Source organism: Periplaneta americana, chromosome 12, assembly GCF_040183065.1.
Source record: "Periplaneta americana isolate PAMFEO1 chromosome 12, P.americana_PAMFEO1_priV1, whole genome shotgun sequence".
In the NCBI taxonomy this organism is placed as follows: domain Eukaryota; kingdom Metazoa; phylum Arthropoda; class Insecta; order Blattodea; family Blattidae; genus Periplaneta; species Periplaneta americana.
The window spans coordinates 128,680,906-128,701,115 of record NC_091128.1 but is presented as its reverse complement, the minus strand read 5'-3'; the positions used below and the strand labels follow the sequence as shown (position 1 = coordinate 128,701,115).

Genomic DNA, 20,210 nt, shown 5'->3' with positions numbered 1-20,210 from the left:
ACAAAATCAATGTTCTTCCTGCCTATTGTGATGCTGTTTAGTCTAGTCTAGGTTTGAAACTCATAAGTGACACCAAAAAGGCATCACTCATGAGGAAACTAAGTCAGGAGATAATGGGGTAGGGTGGCCATTCACAAAATTTGGTCTCCCTATGTGTGAAGAGCATTCAAAAGATTTTTGGACCTAGGTTGTTCAAATGCATAACATACCAGCAGTTAGCAAGTTGTTACATTATTACTGACTCCAATACAAGGAGTTTCCAAAACTGAAATGAGGGTGATTCATTCACTATCACCAGTGTAAAACACTGTCCTTCTGCTATATGAAAAAAATATTTTTACGATTTTAAAAAAATTATTTATATATCTTTTTCAAAATTCAAAATGGTAACAGTTCACTGTGCAGTGATGAAGCGTTTCTCTCATAACTCATAAACTTGTTAGTTTTTTCATGTTCTCTCTTTTATTTTATTGCTGAAACTCATGTTTACAGTACCATGCTCTTTCAACTACATTTCTTAATAAATAATACTTTTTTATTTTGTGTTAGAAGAAAATACTGTTATTTGACCATTTTTTTGAATGAATTTATTTTTATCAGACAATCTATCAAAGGTAGAGATGTGATCTTGCATCATATTGTATATATGACATGCATAAATATACACAAAAAATTTCATCACAGAATGTTGGGTAGTTTTTTCAGTTACCGGTATGTGGGAAACACTTCATCACTGCACAGTGAACTGAATTTTGAAAAAAAAAAAAAAAAAAGAAAAAAAAATCCAATAATTCTTTTTAAATAGCACATATTTTTTTTCATATAGCAGGACAGTCTTTTACACATAGCAATTTTCATTATTGTACAAGATGCAGTAATGAAGGAAAAAATGTTGAATATTTCCAAAATTTTACTGCTGTAAGCTGTACCTAACCCCTTAAGTAGGCCTATAGACATGTGTGCAAAAAATGTCAGGCGGGTTAATTTTCTACAAAAGTGTTGCCAAAGGAAGGCGGATGTCTGTCCACACCACCTAGCAACTAAAATGCGTAGATATAATATGCAAGGCATACCAGAAACCTACACATTCGTATCTTAGCGGAGTAAAGCAATAGTACTTGGAACAGAAGTACTCAAATATCGGAGTTATTTTATGGATGGTAGACAGATTAGGTTTACTTGCAAATCAAAAATAAAACTGACAACAGTTACAGAATTTTTTCTTACAGTATCTCTGCATAATATAAAATAAAGGCAATAGTTTAGACATTACTGAAATTAAAATGTTTTACCGGCAATTGTAAGCCTATTACGCAACAGTGCACATTATAATATGTCCTTATAAATGTGAACAATGTATAAGTGCGGGTCAATCAATCTTCTTATAAAAAATGATGCAATTGATTGTAGAAAATGATAGAAAAATAACCGTCATTGTGCAAAGTTCACGAGTTCGTGTCCCACGCTTTCATCTTAAATTACTGCGAACTTAAAACGTAAAGCTGTGATACGTAATTATTTGGAAATAACAAAGTCATCTATCATAACATCGTACGATGAATGCTAATGTAGCACGTGTACCTCAAATCCCCCACTTCATTTAGGACCGCCCACGATGTATAGGTTAGGAAACAACATATCAAAATAACCAATAGCAAATGAATTACTGCTGTTTTATATATCTTCATTTAGTCATACACTTCTTAAGTAACATAAATCAACTCTTATTATTGAAGCTATATGCAACGCAAAATTCAAACAAATAGAGGAATAGTAAAAGAAGTTTATATCAGCTCTATTGATTATATACATGTTGTTGGTGTGCCTGATTTCGAATTCGTTGCCAGCACTGTATGCTTGAAGACCTTCTCTGTTGTGTTGTGAATGTGAGTTTGTAGCAATCGTATCGTAGTGTTATTGTCTGCTCTGTGTTTTGTCGAGTGTATGTGGTTACCAGGATGTATGTTAAATGCATTTAAGGTGCTTCGTTTAAAAATGGCCAATCGCCCAAATTCAATAAGAACAAGTTCCAAATCTGCGGACAGTTTTAGTACCATTAATGAACGTCCAGTAGACGATATATCTCTAGAACTGTTTTATAGACCACACACTATAACATTGTTAGCGGTTTCAATAGGTGCAGTGATTTATTCAGCCTTTACAAGGTAATTGTTTTTATAATATTTCAGATAATTTAAACTAACACCTCTTAATATTTCAGCAATTAGTACATCTAGTTACTATTATAAATAATTAATTTAGTAAATAACATATTTGAAGCTTAAGAATCTTTGTTGTCATTTATTTAAGTGTAGTAAGTCATGCACCAGAGTGCTGATCTTTAAGTAAATTGTCAATTGATTTTAATCAAGTACCGGTACCTGTGTAATTTTTATGTCACAGAAACGAATTTACTTAATTCAGTAAGTAATATATTTGAAACTTAAGAATCTTTGTTGTCATTGATTTAAGTGTAGTAAGTCATGCACCAGAGTGCTGACCTTTAAGTAAATTGCCAATTGCTTTTAATCAAGTACCGGTACCTGTGTGATTTTTGTTACAGAAACGAAGGAGATGTGCAAGACAACATATGGGCTGGAATATGTTGTGTAATTTTTTTCTTTTTAATTATCTCAGTCCTAGCTTTTCCAAATGGGCCATTTACGAGGCCTCATCCAGCGGTGTGGCGGATAGTTTTTGGAATGAGTGTTCTGTATCTTCTTGGCCTGCTGTTTCTGTTATTTCAAAGTTACAAAACCGTAAATGGAATTATGTACTGGATAGATCCATCTTTAAAGGATTTTCACATTGATATGGATAAGGTATGTATATTAAAAGTAGTTGTAGTTATTGTATAAACAAAATAATAACAAAGAGTTCAGTTTTATAGATGCCAGTACCGTAAGGGCTACACTGTTGACAAGCATACTGTCTATAATTGCAAAATTGTAGGCCTAATGTAAATTATATCGGTACCTTCTTCAGGTTTATCCTTACATAGACCTACTTTTCTGGCATAATAGATTCAGGACAAGTGAAATGAAATTTTGATGGGTTACCAGTATGTTGAGGAAAACATTTTAAAGGATTGAATGTAACTTATAAAAATGAGCAGTTCTTTAAGGGGACACTCAACTTAAAAATTGGAGAAAAAGTGTCATAGAAATGAAAAAAAAAAAAAAATTCTACACTAATTTACGTGACAGAACTAAATCAATATGCAGTATTCTTCCCCTATTCATTGAGAAGTCACAGTCAAATGCACAAAGCAAAAAAATAAAAAAATGATAATTAAAAGTGATATTTCAATTAATGATTGATTAAAAATTGAAATATTTTTTATTTTGAAAAGTATTGGATCTAATGAGCTGAGATTTTGCATGTTACTTCTCATGTGTATATTAAACTTTTTCTCGAAATTTGAAAAAGATTGGTCAAATAGGAAAAAAGTTCCAAAATATAGTTGAGTGTCCCCTTAAGTGCACTAATATTGAATGTCTAAAAGACAGTGTAAAAATTAACAGACTGAAATATTTTGGACATACAAAACGAATACAGAGTGACAGAATATCAAGAAGAATGTTGGAATAAATGGTTGTTTACAATAATTGGTTTCTCAATGATCTGATTTGAATTATCAGTGATGCCAACAAGAAAGTGTAATCTGCGTAAAGATTAATTTTTGGTCCTACAGAATATATCTTATGGTACGGTAACAATTGATATTAGAGGAGAAAAATTCGCTCTGGTGCCGGAACTCGAACCTGGGTCCTTAGTTCTCCATACCAAGCGCTCTAACCTTGAGCTACACCAAAGTTCAATTCACAGCTACAGATCGAATCCCTCTCCTCCAGTGTTTTTTCCTTTGTGGCCTGATTCCAAGTTCGACATGTATGTTGACATTTTATATTAAGTCAACTGCCATTATACAAGGTGCGCACTGAATTGAGTGACTTGGTGACTACTTATGGAGATGTTAAAATTCTACATAATGTTCCAGCGATACGTACCGGTTTATTCATCAACTGCTGGTGGGCTGCATGGTGCTTGAGCAACCGCTGGCAACTGGGCCCTTAAACTCACTGGCGCTTTACCGAATTAACTTACATGCATACTTACTAACCATAACCATAACTGCTCTCTCAATTAATATCACTCAATAAAAGAATTGTATTCCAATGGATACCATCCCATTGTGGAATCATGCGAAACGAGAATGCGGATGCTTTAGCAAAGAAGGGCAGCACTGCTACTTACAGACTTGTTACTAAATCTACGTATTATTCTGTGAAAAGATTTATTAAATCTACATACTTAGACTTCAACAAACAAAATTTGATAACACAATCTCAAGGGAAAAAATGGAACTCTCTGCATCAAAATCCACAGTTAATTCCCGATTTACCACGAAAATCGTCTGTAGCTGCATTTAGATTGGCAACAGGCCATGATTGTTTGACCAAACACCTGTATAGAATTGGAATATATCAGTCCCCTAACTGCCCATTGTGCAACTCAAACCAAGAAATGGATTCGGAACACCTCAAAATCTGTGCTTCAGTGGCTGGTCATGATATCTTTGAAAAATATTGGAGTGCAAGAGGTCAAATGACTTTATTGTCAAATGCCTGGCATTAGAAAACAACAACAACTAACCATAATAGGCCTATATTGTATTTAACATTAATTATTATATGTTATATTAATTACAGGATTTTGTACTCACCCTCATGACAGTAGCTGCTGGAAGTGTTGACCATTTTGCATATCGTCGTGAAAAACCATAGTTCACATTCATGAGCTCCACTGCACTGATTTTTCTAATTGCGTCACGATGTAAACTCTATATAGCGCAAAATGGTCAACACTTCCAGCAGCTACTGTCATGAGAGTAAAAAATACAAAATTCTGTAATTAATATAACATATAATAATAAAATGTTAAATATAATATATTCTTTATGGTTAGTAAGTATGCACATAAGTTTAATTCGGTGAAGTGCCATGAGTTTAAGGGCCCGGTTGCCGGTGGTCACTCCAGCACCATGTTGTTCTGCAGCGAATGAATAAACCAGTACTTATCGCTAGGATGCTCTATATTACACATAAAAGACATCCTGATTTTTTCATACAGATTTAAGATGTGGAACAAAGAAATGTGTTATATTGTAATTAAAAATGTGGTTTATTTCACAGTAATAGAAGGGAAAAAGAGAATGACACGAAATTTACGTAATATCTTTATTCTCACAATTATACTGCAATATATCGAAGGCTATTCGACTTAGAAGTTCTATTTTTCAGGAATATGGAGTAAACTGTTCAGATGTCACTATTGAAAGGATCTGGAGCCATCTAGATGTGTTTGCCTGGGGACATTTCTTAGGCTGGATGTTCAAGGCTGTATTAGTCCGGCATTTCGGTATATTATGGGCCATAAGTGTAATGTGGGAATTTACAGAGGTTAGAAATAAGATATATTATTGATTATTGAGCAGTGCATTTATTTAATAACGTACTAAATTTAAAATAATTAATACTATTTTAAATTCTTTTTGGTATCCTGAACATACTGTAATGTAAATGTGCGGGAAAATAATTATTTTACAGATTGCATTTGCTCATCTTTTGCCAAATTTCATCGAGTGTTGGTGGGATGCTCTCATCTTGGATGTTCTGTTGTGCAATGGACTAGGCATTTGGGTTGGTCTTCAGATATGTAAATGTCTCGAGATGAGAGAGTACAAATGGGTTAGCATCAGGTAAATATATAAAAAGCCTTCACTTTTTTTTTCTCAAGAATTGAGTCTCTTAATTTATAGATGTTATGTAATTTTAAGATATGATAAAAAAAAGTACCTATGTATTTAATGCATTTCTGTTACGTAATTTTATTCATACAAAAATCTCAAATCTTCATCTCATTAAATCTATTTTTGAGATCTGTTCGGCTTAGAGGTCTGTTTTTTTTATTTTGTAGCTGAAATTTAATTTAAGTTGGCTGCATTGTCATAATAGGAAGATTATCCTCAATAACAGGTGCTTTTTATAATGATTGCTATAGAAAATTGTAAATTTTTATAATTTTTTAATTTGATTTCTGAAAAATTTGCAGTTTTTTGGCATATTTTCCCCACTTTCTTTGGAACTATTTATGGCAAAGAGTTAAAATTTGCCATTTCTTGTATGAAATAATACATATCTGTAAAAATAACAATTATCCGCAAAAAATAATGTCTTAGTTAAAAATGTCTTTTATCCTTATGTTCTAGATTGGTAAATAGTTATAAGTATAAGCAGTCAATTATAAACATTATTAATTCTTGGTGATGTTTTAAATATGGACGGGAATGGCTGGCTGAATTCCCTTGTATCTTAAATGACTAAAGACTATCATGCTTCAATGCCAGTGATAATTCTATAGAAATTTCCTTTTTCGAGTAAATTTAGTCAGTAAAGAGAAAAAGGTAAATAGTGAATGTTTTTCCTAAAATTCGGGAAAATTTCACGGTTTGAAAATTTTAGCAAATTTATAATATTAACAATGATTTGTCGCAACATGACAATAAAATAAAATTAAGTTCAGTCTTCAGCATTGGATACCGTTTATTTTTTTGTTTTTTTTTTTTCACACTGCAAATGGGTAAATACCCAGTGGCAGTGGTAACTAATTACACTCAATAATGACAATTAATAATGATAATAATAATAATAATTAATACAGAAAATATTAATAATAATTAATACAGAAAATAATAAATAATAATAATAATAATAATAATAATAATAATAATAATAATAACAATAATAATAATAATAACAACAATAAATATTAAAGTATGACATGTTCTTTATTTTCTGTGCGCTGGAGTTAACAGGACAGAAAATTAGTCTGGCCATTAATTATATATCCCGTAATCTTATTAAATATAAAAAGAAAATCAGTATTAAAATAATGAATCGAAAATTATAAGTTTATTTTTAGCAGTTTGACTTGTCATCCAACGTAAATTTGTCAAAATATATAATTACTATATCAGAGTCAATTATTTATTTCAGTGAGAATCATCTTTCATGTTTATTTCATTACCAGTAATTAATATTTAGTCATTATTAGGGTTATTTCCATACATTTCCACCAGATGTAATTTCATTACAAACTTTCACTTTATTATTCTGAATAAATTTCATGTTATTTCGTTGAATGACTAATACCTAACATTATTATTTGTCCTTCATGTATTACCAAGGTACTTTCCCAATCTGAGGCAGTATTAAGTTGAGAAAAAATCTCGGTACGAAAAGAGACATTAAAAAATTACCAACAATATTCAGTGCCATGTCATTGCTAAAATCAGTGTGGATGGAGAATCATAATAAATAAAGATTACTGTGATGCAAGACAGCCAAATAGAGAAAATCTGGAATGAGGAGAATTGGCAAACAATAGCAGACACATATCTGAAAATAATTTATTAAAACCAGTTGGAAACATCTGAGAAATAATTTTTATGTAGGAAATACGATTTTAGATACTGTACTATCTTTTTTTTTTCTGCTAATGACCAGGTAATTTAGGCCTATGCAGAAACAGAAGATCAGTTACAGATGGCTACTCTAAAACTCGATAAAATAATATTGGAATATAGTTTAGAAATTTTAGAAGAAAAAGCAAAATGGAGAAAGCTTCAAATAAGGTAAAAAATAATATTAAATAGTAAGACTGTAGAATAGATTCGAAATTTGAATTATTTGAGCTGCCGATACCTTAGAGATGGCAGAGATTTAAACCAGAAAATTGAAAATTCTAATACTGGTATATATGTAGAACAATTAAAATTACTTAAAAAAATAAAACAAGAATAGAGACGATTTTAAGATTTATAAAATTATGGCATTTCCATGATTATGTATGGATCTAAAAATTTTGCTATGACCAGAAGACTGAAGATTAATGAAATCTTCTGAAATAAAGTTCTTCGATATCCTGCTGGATCATGCCCTGAAAGATCACATTCCTAGTCATACCATAAAAAGCAGCTTAATATATTTGATTTAAACAGTAAAATAAAAAATAGTGATACTATGCAGAAATGGTTGGAACATATCGAAAGAATGGATGCAACGAGATTAACAGAAAAAAGAAAAAGACTATCAGTACAGACAAGGATGTTGGAATGTGGCAAGACTCGAATTGCGATGAGATGAATTATTCTGAAGCAGAACAGACCTTAATGAACTACCTTAACATTGTTGATGGTGATGATTGATATGTAAGGAACAAAGACCAAATAAATGATAAAACTAAGTGTTAAACAATTGAAAATCAGAGCAAAAGATGGACAGACCACTACAATTAATAACAGTCCTAAATGACTTGTGATAAAATGTAATCTCATAAAGGGACATGGCATGAAAAGAGCCTGCTTTATATTATGAACGATAACTTATGACAGCTGCCAAGCAAGTAGGGTAGAAAAACAAAGTATGGCACAAATTGCTATAGAAACAAATGTTGCCATCCTGTTCAAGCACATCAGAGTAAAATTAACGATTCCCTCTCACTTTCCTTCTTTTGTTTTTCCATTATCTATACTAATAATAAATCTGTAGCCGAAATTTTTCTGGTAATTTTCGATTTTCCAAAAATAATTGATCCTAACATATATAATTAACCGCCCTGAAACCGAAAATCGCTTTTTTGAAATTTTTGTTTGTATGTCTGTCTGTCTGGATGTTTGTTACCTTTTCACGCTATAATGGCTGAACCGATTTATATGAAAATTGGAATATAAATTAAGTTCGTTGTAACTAAGAATTTAGGCTATATGGCATTCAAAATATTTTATTTAAAAGGGGGGTTATAAGGAGGCTTGAATTAAATAAATCGAAATATGTCCCTTATTATTAATTTTCATGCAAAATATTACATAACAAAAGTTTCTTTAAAAATAATTTCCGGTAAGTTTTATTCCATGCAAAATTTTGATAGGGTTGATATTTAATGAGATAAATGACTTTCAAAATTACAATAACAATGCCATCTAAGGCGGTGTAATGAAATAAAAAACAAATGACTTCGTCTATAAGGGGCTTTGGACAACAACAATTCAAAGCTATGGAACATACGGTAGCCTACAGAGAATGTTTCTGTGTTTGTATGAAGTAATATCGGAAGCTAAATTAACCGATTTATATAATTAATTAATTTATTCACCATTGGAAAGTGTAGTTTGTCTAGATGGACATAATGCTATAATGTTATTACAGTAACTTCTGACTGAATCGAGGGCAGGTAAGATTAAAATAGCTTCTTATGCACAGAAAACTTGATAGGCATTCGTTTCCTGTATTTCCTAAAATAATTTTTATGATCAAATGAGTGGTCTCTGGATCAAAATGATCGCATTTTAATTCTTTTAATACAATTTAAATTAAATAACATAATAAACGATTTATCCTTCTATCAATCACGAATGTTCCCTGGATCAAATGTCCTATTTTAATTATGTAATTACTTTATATTTATTTCTAACGGGTGCAGCGGAGCGCACGGGTATGGCTAGTACATAGTATAAAGAAATACAACATTGCATTGTGTGTGTTTAAAATTTAAATGTATTACTGTTGAAATTTAAATCTATTTACTGTAGGTTACAGATGTTAATTTTTCAGTCACTTATTCATTACTTACATAACTGAATATTATGACAGAGACATTCACTCAACATCAGGCAAGATCAAGCGGGCCATGCTGCAATTCACTCCAGGAAGCTGGACTCATGTGCGCTGGCTTGATCCAACTTGCACATATATGCGCTTCTTTGCATTGTGTCAGATGGTCATCTTCTGGCAAGTTTCGGAGCTCAACACTTTCTTTTTGAAACACATTTTTGAAATGCCACCATCTCACCCTCTTGTTGTGGCAAGACTTATTCTCATTGGTGTAATAGTGGCACCATCAGTCAGGTGAGTGTAGAATTTTTTTATAAAAACTTCTAACATAACAATTTTGCATTCTAAAAACCTAAGGCTGGGTGCACACAGGATCAGACGCAGCACGACGCAACATTTTATCCGATAATACTTGTCTCCCATTGATTTCTTATAGTGGGGTGCAGACAGGATCAGACACGGGGAGACAACATTGGATGACTGCTTGAACTTGGTCGCGAGCAGACAGTCTGATGCCTGCAGAGTATTGCGTATGCATTGATAGCCACATCCATGATTGCACGCTTCCACTATCTACAGATACTATTGCTATGTAATGCACATTATTCATAATGGAGTTCGATGCAGATAAATTGGTTGTTCAGTACAGGAAAGATACATTCTGTACAGTCCCACTTTGAAACAATATCACGACAATATAATATATAATATAATGGTTTCTAAAATATGGGAGGAAATTGCAAATGAGATGAAAGCACCAGGTGATTATTAATAATAATAATAATAATAATAATAATAATAATAATTTGTAGTAGGCCTACTTCTCTGCTCTATTTACCATCACTCATTATTGATTCAATATATTTTTCATTACTGTGGCTTGTAAAGTAGTCATAAACATACAAAATGACGTTTGTGCTCTATATTAGTATTTTAACTTTAAGACCTTCCAGTTATATAGATTTTTAGGCATATTAGGCATCCTTAGGAAATAATACTTACTTACTGGCTTTTATGGAACCTGGAGGTCCATTGCCGCCCTCATATAAGCCCGCCATTGGTCCCTATCCTGAGCAAGATTAATCCAGTCTCTACCATCATATCCCACCTCCCTCAAATCCATTTTAATATTATCTTCCCACCTACGTCTCGGCCTCCCCAAAGGTCTTTTTCCCTTCGGCTTCCGAACTAACACTCTATATGCATTTCTGGATTTGCCCATACGTGCTACATGTCCTGCCCATCTCAAACGTCTGGATTTAATGTTCTTAATTATGTCAGGTGAAGAATACAATGCGTGAAGCTCTCCGTTGTGTAACTTTCTCCATTCTCCTGTAACTTCATCCCTCTTAGCTCCATATATTTTCCTAAGAACCTTATTCTCAAACGCCCTTATTCTTTTCGGGATTTACTTCCAACCCTATCGCTTTACTTGCTTCAACTAGAATTTCCGCGTTTTCCATAATCGTTTGTGGATTTTCTCCTAGCATATTCACGTCATCCGCATAGACAAGAAGCTGATGTAACCCATTCAACTCCAAACCCTGTCTATTATCCTGAACAGGAAATAATAACCAAATACAATAGAATTTCTGATATAGACAGTCCTAATTTATTAACGCAATTTTCTAGCCTATGCCAGTTTTCTAAACCCAGTTGTCGCGAGCAGACTGTGTTAAGCTGTCGCGAGGCATTGTTGTTGTTGTTTTCTAATGTCAGGCGTTTGACAATAAAGTCATCTGACCTCTTGCACTCCAGTATTTTTCAAAGATATTATCATGGTCAGCCAAGGAAGCACAGATTTTGAGGTGTTCCGAATCCATTGCTTGGTTTGAGTTGCACAATGGGCAGTTAGAGTATTGATATATTCCAATTCTATGTAGGTGTTTGGCCAAACATGACTGTTGCAAATCTAAATGCAGCTACATACGATTTTCCACAAGGCATTGTGAGAGACTATAAAGCAAAACGTGTCGCGTTTGATTCTGTGTACACCTAGCCTAACAAAAGACAAACTTGTTTATATGCTGGTTTCCTTGGTATTATGCTTTGTCCAATGAGGCAGTCCCGTCATTGGGAAAGCTGTTATTTTATGTCTATCTTTTTATGTCTATCACATTGTTGCAATAACTAACAAAATGTTCATTGATTGAAACAAAAAAGTTAAAAATATTAAGTTAATAAGAAATATACGTAGACCATTTGGTTGTCTGTACTCTTCCAAACAGCTGTCCTCGAGTTTTGGGACTAACATGGAAGCAAAGATCTCATGACCCAATCATACAGCCACTTTGTCAGTAAGCATCGTGGAAAACAAATGTACTACTCTGCCCTAATACAAAGAACTACGTGGAGAGCAAGAAACAGCTGGCTGGTAATTCTGTCCAGACCAGGTTTTTTATGTCTTGTAAATCTGTAACACGAAATCTCTATTTCTATTGTCCTTCCAAAGAAAGTCACGCTAAGAATTTTTATAATTACTTAAAAAAAGAAAACATCGCCATTAGCTAGGTTTAAACTGCGAATTTAGCATTTAATTCTAACAGACCACTGAAAACTCAGGAATATCCTATTTCACCGAATCTACAGACTAATTTCATTGTTTATTAAGTGTACAAGTTAGTGGCATTATGAGATTGCAACAATTCTTATTCATGTGGTTAGAGAAAGTTAGCCCATTTGTATGCAAATAACGAATTGTATTAGACTAGCAGTATGAGTATTTGCAGGCAATACTACAGCTTCGTAACCGACACCCAGTGCAAACGAGTCGGGACACAGTGCTGGGTATATGGTGCCATCATGGTTACTGAGGCACTTCTGTGTATAAAAAATGGCAAAGAACTGTTTGAGAGGACACAAGCTATCAATATTATCATCTGGCTACTTCTGCAACTGCTGCTTTCAGTTCTTTGTGTCTATGGCTGTGTGCTTTGGCATAAGTATTTCCAGGTACGTCTTGTTATGTTGTCTAATGTTTTGTGGCATGCCTTTTTGTTTGTTTGAGTAATATGCGCTGTGAAGTACTAAAGGAAAACCTGCAGTGACATGGTGATGAGTGTACCAGCAGAGTACAATTATTATTCTGCTTCCTAACATTGAAATTTTATAATGGCATATATTACAGCTCGTGCATTTTGTCAAGACATTCCCCCTCTCTTCCTACAGGGCTGCGCACGAGATCAGATGAGTCTACTTACGAATTATAGGGGAATGGGTTAGCCTTTGCCTTGAACTTTGTAGACACACACCCTTCCCTTCTACTCCTACCCCCTCTACAGGAACGTTGTTCCCGTACTGCACATCGTGAGTGTCTTGACAAAATGCATGAGCTGTACTTTTATTAAATTATAATGTTCAAGACAGCCTCATAGTTCAAGTTCTTATTTAGTGCATAATTTAAACATTAACGGTCTTATTAATAAAACTCTTATGCAGACGTTTGTCTTATACTTATACAATGAACAGCTCGTTTATAAGTCATGTGTAAATTCCTTACTAATAATCACTACAAACATTGTACATAACAGTACAACTGTTACATAGCTACGTCATAGTTTTGTCATTACTTCATTACGAAAGGTAACAAAATAAAAAATAACAAAGGTTCTCTATTGGATCCAATAGTGAGTGCTAGTGTGCCACACATAGGCTGTGTCTCAAAGCTCAAGTCCACACTACACACTAGTGACTAGCAACTAGGTGACTTGTAAACTACACACTAGGGAACTTTGGAAATGTATGCTTGAAACATGGCCTTCATAGACTATTTTTCTAAAAACCATGACATCATGGTGCAGCACTGAATTAAGAAGGCAGTGTCCTAATGCAGTTTCATTACGAATTATGTGGAAAAGATGAGGACTTAATAATATTACAATAATGTTTAAAACATTGTACAGAAGGTACCGGTACTAACAATGTCAGTGTTCATAGATAACTTGTTATTCTACATTATATTTACATTATTTCACTTCCAAAGCATTTTCAGATTTCATAACCCCAATTGCTGATGAGGTATCCATGTTTGTTTAGTGAACAAGTCAACAATCAAGCAAGCATTTTCGTTTACTAGCTACTACGGACTTGATTGCTATACACTATGTAGCTTTGGATCATAACTTCTGACGTCACATCCGGCTATTTAGTCAACAATCTAGTTCACTTCAGCTGAAAATGTAGCTTTGAGACACGGCCTAAGTACCGATAGTACAACTGACCCTGATTGATTACCACGTTATATTTTTGTCAAAGAGTACAGCTACAGCAATATTGTAATTATTCTGTGCTCTTTGGTTTGTTCTTCTGTGGTTATCTTTGGTTTGTTCTTCTGTGGTTACAAGACAACCATCGTCATAAAATGACAATTGATATGAACAGCTGTTAGAGAGGCGGCCATTTTTTTGTCTATATACAATGCTTAAACAAGGGGTTTCATGCATATAATTACTGCAAAACAATTTCCATGTATAGTTACAAGCTGTTTATACATCCATCGCTTATGTATGGTTTATTAGTAATGTTTTCTGTCCCATCTCTGCATAAGTCTCGTATAAAAACTACAGGCCTACACGGTTTATTAGTAAGACTGTCAGACAAACGCCAATTCTGGAATTTTTAATTTAATTTTGTTTATGAAAAGTATAAAAAACTTGCATATTTCACTTCATATATGTAAGAGTTAAAAATAAATTTTAATTATATATATTATCTTAAATTTTTGTATGCAACTGAATTTATTACAGTAATGTTTTATTTTACTTTGAGACTTTACTATAACAGAATTTCCCCAGAACAGCTTACAAGTCTATCCCTAGATAGTGTAGTAGTGTAACTGTCATTTCATAGCCTGTTCTATGAGATTACTTCTGTAAAAGACAGAACAATTATTTACTGTGAGATATCATGTAGAGAATATTATACCATGTGTATGAATAAATGATAATCATGAGTTTCCGTGTGAAATTGACCTTTTAAACTGAGACCCTTGGAATTTGTACATAGTCTGGGGTGTTTGTTTTTGCATGATTGTGAAGTTTCATTTGACATAGGCTTATATCCTGCATTGTGAAACATGCGTATGTACCGTATGTGTTATAACTTTACTTCAGCATTAATAAAACATGGAATGTTTTAAATGATTTCTTTTCAGAGTGAGGATGACATGTCAAGGGAATCATCCCCTTGCAAATCTCCTGATACTGGCTATAAAGAACAAACAACAGAGTTAAACCCTAACTCCTCTGAGAAAATAGGTATGGAAAGCCAAAATTTTGATAATAGAAGTGAAGAACTTTAAAGAAATATGAAGTTTTTAGTTTTATCAGATTTGTTAATTTTTTGTTATAATATAGGCCTATTTTCTTTTCACTTAAATGTCATTTGAGAAAGACTATTCATTTTCATACACCATTTTTTCCTCCCCATTTTAAATCAATCTTAGCAGACTTCTTGATTTTTAAAATGCTGACACTACTTTTGTTTTTGTTGTTTATTTTTCCATACATTACTTTAGATATTTTGAACATAGGCTAGTCCTATTTGTAAGGCACGTCTTTCCCTCTTACATTTATTTATTGTATTTGAATTGTAAATTGTACATATTATTTGTTTGAGGTTTTATGAAACAATTTTTCTTCTGCATGGAGATATGAGGAATTGTGTGTCAAGTATGTTGGAAATGATGAAATAGAAGTCAATATTAAAATTTGTTTTATTCCTACTTATTCTCATTTAATTCTGTTGGATTTTCTAATACATGCAGTGATATTTGTAGTGTTCCTTAACTATGTTGTTACCCGAATTTAATTGACAGGAATAGAGTACATTGATCCAGCAAACTCCTCACAGACATTTACAAATAGTTTTCATATTTCATATCTCAAACATTTAAGATAGAATCACATGACTTGACAGATTTTCACATGTACTGTAATTCATTAAAGTGGGATCTTAATAGAACACGGATATTTTGTGAAGAAACTGAAATAGTACTGACACCATTAATTTATTACTGTACACAAAAAGGGTAATTGTTATTTAACTTTCCTCTGTGTTCGGCCTCTTCTTCTTAGCTACTTTTCATTCAAGATTGTATGTCCATACCTGTGGAATAACGGCTAGCGCGTCTGGCCACGAAACCAGGTGGCCCGGGTTCGATTCCTGGTTGGGGCAAGTTACCTGGTTGAGGTTTTTTCCGGGGTTTTCCCTCAACCCAATATGAGCAAATGCTGGGTAACTTTCGGTGCTGGACCCTAGACTCATTTCACCAGCATTATCACCTTCATCTCATTCAGACGCTAAATAACCTAAGATGTTGATAAAGCATCGTAAAATAACGTACTAAAATAAATTCAAGATTGTATACTGAATGTCAAAAAGTTCTGATTAAATATCAGTTATGAAGTTTGTTTCAGGCTGCAAATAAAAGTATAGGTAGTTATCAAATGACATGTACTTTATCATTATACAGGGTGTCGGAAAAAATCCGCACCACAGGACTAATCACAGTACATGTCCTATATGTGCTTCACAAAGCTCCACACATTTTTGGAGGCAAATCCGCATGTTGTTTAAAACACAGGTCACAAAGAATAGCGCTCATCTTAGATCTTTTGGTGTAGATATTCTGTGTCTCGAATCTTGACACTGTAGATTCGCGACTTAACACTCCCGGGAAGCAACATCCAGGGAATTCAAGTTGGCGAGCATGGAGCCCAATCAATGGGACCTTTGCAATGAGTTCAGTGAGAAAAGTTACTGTCCAAGCATATATAAAACACATACTATGATATGTCCTATGTTGCAGGACTTTTCGGACACTCTGTATATAATGCAGCAATTAAAATAACTACCACATTAAGTAAAGATCAATAAAAATATCCACGATCATATTTTTAAAGCCAGAGATTTTACTTAATCTGAACCCCCATTGCAGGATCTATAAAACACTGTAACAGCAAGGAGTGCTACCCACAGCAATTTACAGGCTTCCAACATCTGCCCTAATCCTTAACCATAAGCTTGGCAGTGTGGTTGGCAGCCTAGAGATTTCAAAATACTTATTTACTAACAAGCATGAATCAAATTATAATTGCTCTGAACCGAACAATTTTTTAGGAAATACGACCTATACTTTGCCATTTGGTACTATTTTTTGTGCGATAAAAGATCAAGAATATCATTATAACAAACTTGAAGTAAATAATAACTTTTTTTTTTTACAATAATGGCTTCATACGTTGCTTTTGAAGTAAAAATCATTATATTTCATGCAGTTACTTACCATGTGAATTTACTTCTAGGTCCTATGAACAAAATGCGAGTACAATTTAAGAGAAATTACCGTATGAAACAGACAGTATTCCAAAAACCACATTTTCTTGAAAATCTCGAAGTAGTGTTTTGCAGTATCACTGTACTTTCTTGTGTGTTTTATATGAAGAGGAAAGAAACAGATGGCAGTGTTAGTTGAAAATATGGCCTTGAATTTACGATATTAGAGTGAAGGTTTACATTAATTTCGGAGTCTTATGACATTCATTGTCCCACGCCGTGGCGTCGCGGTCTAAGGCATCCTGCCTAGGACTCGCGTTATGGAATGCGCGCTGGTTCGATTCCTCATGGGGGAAGAAATTTTCTCATGAAATTTCGGCCAGTGTATGGGACCGGTGCCCACCCAGCATCGTGATGCACTTGGGGAGCTACGATAGGTAGCGAAATCCGGTTGCGAATACCAGCTATAACGGCTGGGGGGCTCATTGTGCTAACCACACGATACCTCCATTCTGGTTGGATGATCGTCCACCTCTGCTTCGGCATGTGGGCATGAGGCCAGCAGCCGGCTGGTCGGTCTAGGCCCTTCATGGGCTGTAGCGCCACGGATTATTATTATTATTATTATTATTATTATTATTATTATTATTATTATTATTATTATTATTATTATTATTATGACATTCATTCATTCATCATAGTGTTCTGCCCAAGGGCAGGTCTTTCAATGCAAACCCAGCATTCGCCAATCTTTTCTATTTTTCACCTTCCACATATGATCCATGTATCTTTATGTCCTCTATCATCTGATATCTTCTTCTACCCCAAACTCTTCTCCCGTTCATCATTCCTTCCAGGGCATTCTTCAGTAGACAGTTTCTTCTTAGCCAGCGACCCAGACAATTACTTTTTCTCTTTCTGATCAGTTTTAGCATTATTCTTCCTTCAGTCACTCTTCTGTAGCACTGCTTCATTTCTTATTCTGTCTGTCCATTTGACATGCTCCATTCTTCTCCATATTCACATTGCAAATGCTTCTAGTTATTTCTCTTCACTTCATCATAATGCCAATGTTTCTGCCGTATGCAATGGCACACTCCATACAAAAAACTTCACTAGTCTCTTCCTTAGTTCATTTTCCAGTGGTCCGCAGAAGATGCTCACTTTTCTATTAAAAGCTATATTTTTCTCAGTAAAATAATAAAATAAACTAAATAAATAAAATTAAAAAATGATGAAGTTAAATTCAAGATGAATATAAAATGCAGCATTTAATTGTATTATTAACCATTTTTGTTTAACATTTTGTTATATTTCAAGACCCCTGAAGTCATCAATGTAAAATTCGCTGATGTCAAATTTTAATTGATAAATGTGTGTATATTGCCATTGCTATCCTCCTTTTGACTTCCTGGCAACAGCTAATGTTACTATTACTGTTCCAGTATGAAATTTCCAATGCAAATCTTGCTCCTCACTAACAGCTTATCCTTAAAGGCCAGTAATTTTAGTTTTACTTGACGAGATTTTCAAATTATAACTTCTTTGGTATAAGACTACTAATTTTTTTTATTACTATTGTATTCATTTCTTGTATTCGCAACCAAGACCTCTTCAAGTAATATCTCTATCCAGTGCCTTTGCTTCAGTAAAGTCTCATTTTATAAACCTATGAATCAACAATTGGCTCTCTTCTGACAAAGGAATAATTTTACAGTCCATACAAAAGAAACCAAATGACCTGAAAATGTACAAAAACTTGTCCAGACATGTTCAAACATTTTTAACAAGAACCAGAACAGGTCACATTGTCACACAATTGTACCTACACCGATTTCACCTTTCTGATATTCCTACTTGTCTGTGGTGTAATAATCATTGTCTTCTATATTGTCCATCCATAAACCACAAAAGAAGTAAATTAAAATCATCAGTACCAGTTGCAGAAGACACAGCCTTGCAGTATATATTAGTGATGGATCCAACCGGCTCTTAGGTGTGAGCTAGCTCGTCAGCTCGCACTCCCAAGAGAGAGTCGTTCAAAAGAGTCGGTTCGTTCACGAGCTGGTTGACAGTTCCTTCGTTCGCAAGCTGGCTGCCAGCTCGTTCATTCTCGAATGACTATACAGCTCGCGAATGACTTTGTTCAAGAGCTGGTTGTGTAACATATCGAAATGTCAATAATAGTCTAATCTAATGACATTAGGAATCAAGAGGATAACAGGGATAATCGTATTATGTTAAACAAAATAGATGAAAAAACAAAGTCTGCAACATAAACGTTATACAATGTTGTAAGTATATTTTTCTACCCACGCATCAGCTGTTAGAGAGCTGCGTAATATTAGTTCCACATCCGTCTGCTACTGGTGTATGGCGCGGTCTCACCTTCTCTGTCTTTCTCAAAATAACTGCAGATGCCACGTGATCACGCATTAAATGCCATTGGTTATTCGAGAGCGGGAGTCGTGAGACGAGCTGTGAGCTGTTTGAGAGTCACGAGCTGAAGGAGCTGGAAGTGCCTCGCTAACGACCAGCTCTCAACGAGTGAGCTAGCTCGTTACTAGCTCGAAGGAGAGAGTCATTCAAAAGAGTCAGTTTGTTCGCGAACGACCCATCACTAGTATATATTGACTAAACTCCAACTCTGGCTACTAGCAACAGGCATTTATAATGAACATCAATCAGAATACCTCTTATTTCTCATGAAAAACAAAAACTGAATAGGCGTGGACTATAGTGGACTTTATGTTGTCAGGAAACCGCTGGATACATTGAGAAGATTGACTGATTGATTTCTTGTATTCATTCCTCAGGTTCCTTACATGATGATATGCCAAAGTCTGAGGACATTAAGAAGAGGAATGTGACTTTTCGCAATGGTGGTGCAGAGCCATTTTAACAAGTAGGAGCTTAAGTTCAAAGGTACAAAGTGATAATATATGTACTGCAACTGTGTTTGGGTGTTTGCCATAAGTTGTACTACACTCATACTCTGTGATACACGGAACGAGGCCAGTGCAGCTTCTTGTTTGGGAGGAACATTGCAAATAGTTTAATAATGTGAGCACTGTTAGTCTTTCCAGGTAATTAACTATTTTTGATAGCTAGGAACAGAGTTCTGTTAAGGAGATTTTGTTTTTGTTCCAGATGCCAAAGGTGACTGATTAGTTTTAAGAGGATATATGTCGATGTAATTATTCCTCTTCTATTGTTAGTCCTAGAACTAAAGTATCACCTCATATTGCTCTCGTGTTACTA

General features: G+C 34.1%; 1 protein-coding gene across 1 annotated transcript; it reads left to right on the top strand.

The window, feature by feature from the left end:
• The first annotated feature begins 1,830 nt into the window (after positions 1-1,830).
• On the top strand, positions 1,831-20,000 carry LOC138710877 (phosphatidylserine synthase-like). Its single transcript, XM_069842061.1, has 8 exons — positions 1,831-2,165; positions 2,564-2,822; positions 5,304-5,462; positions 5,610-5,761; positions 9,714-9,968; positions 12,404-12,626; positions 14,827-14,929; positions 19,766-20,000. The coding sequence occupies exons 1-8, from the start codon at positions 1,945-1,947 to the stop codon at positions 19,849-19,851; spliced, it is 1,458 nt and encodes a 485-aa protein (XP_069698162.1). The 5' UTR covers positions 1,831-1,944; the 3' UTR covers positions 19,852-20,000.
• The last annotated feature ends 210 nt before the right edge of the window (positions 20,001-20,210 follow it).

What these genes read in the sequence shown, in the direction of transcription:
- LOC138710877 (XM_069842061.1), top strand. Translation starts at nt 1,945, where the DNA reads ATGTGGTTACCAGGATGTATGTTAAATGCATTTAAGGTGCTTCGTTTA. An exon ending in ATAGTGGCACCATCAGTCAG is followed by an intron (nt 9,969 to 12,403) that starts GTGAGTGTAGAA and finishes GAGTATTTGCAG; the next exon opens with GCAATACTACAGCTTCGTAA. An exon ending in TAACTCCTCTGAGAAAATAG is followed by an intron (nt 14,930 to 19,765) that starts GTATGGAAAGCC and finishes TTCATTCCTCAG; the next exon opens with GTTCCTTACATGATGATATG.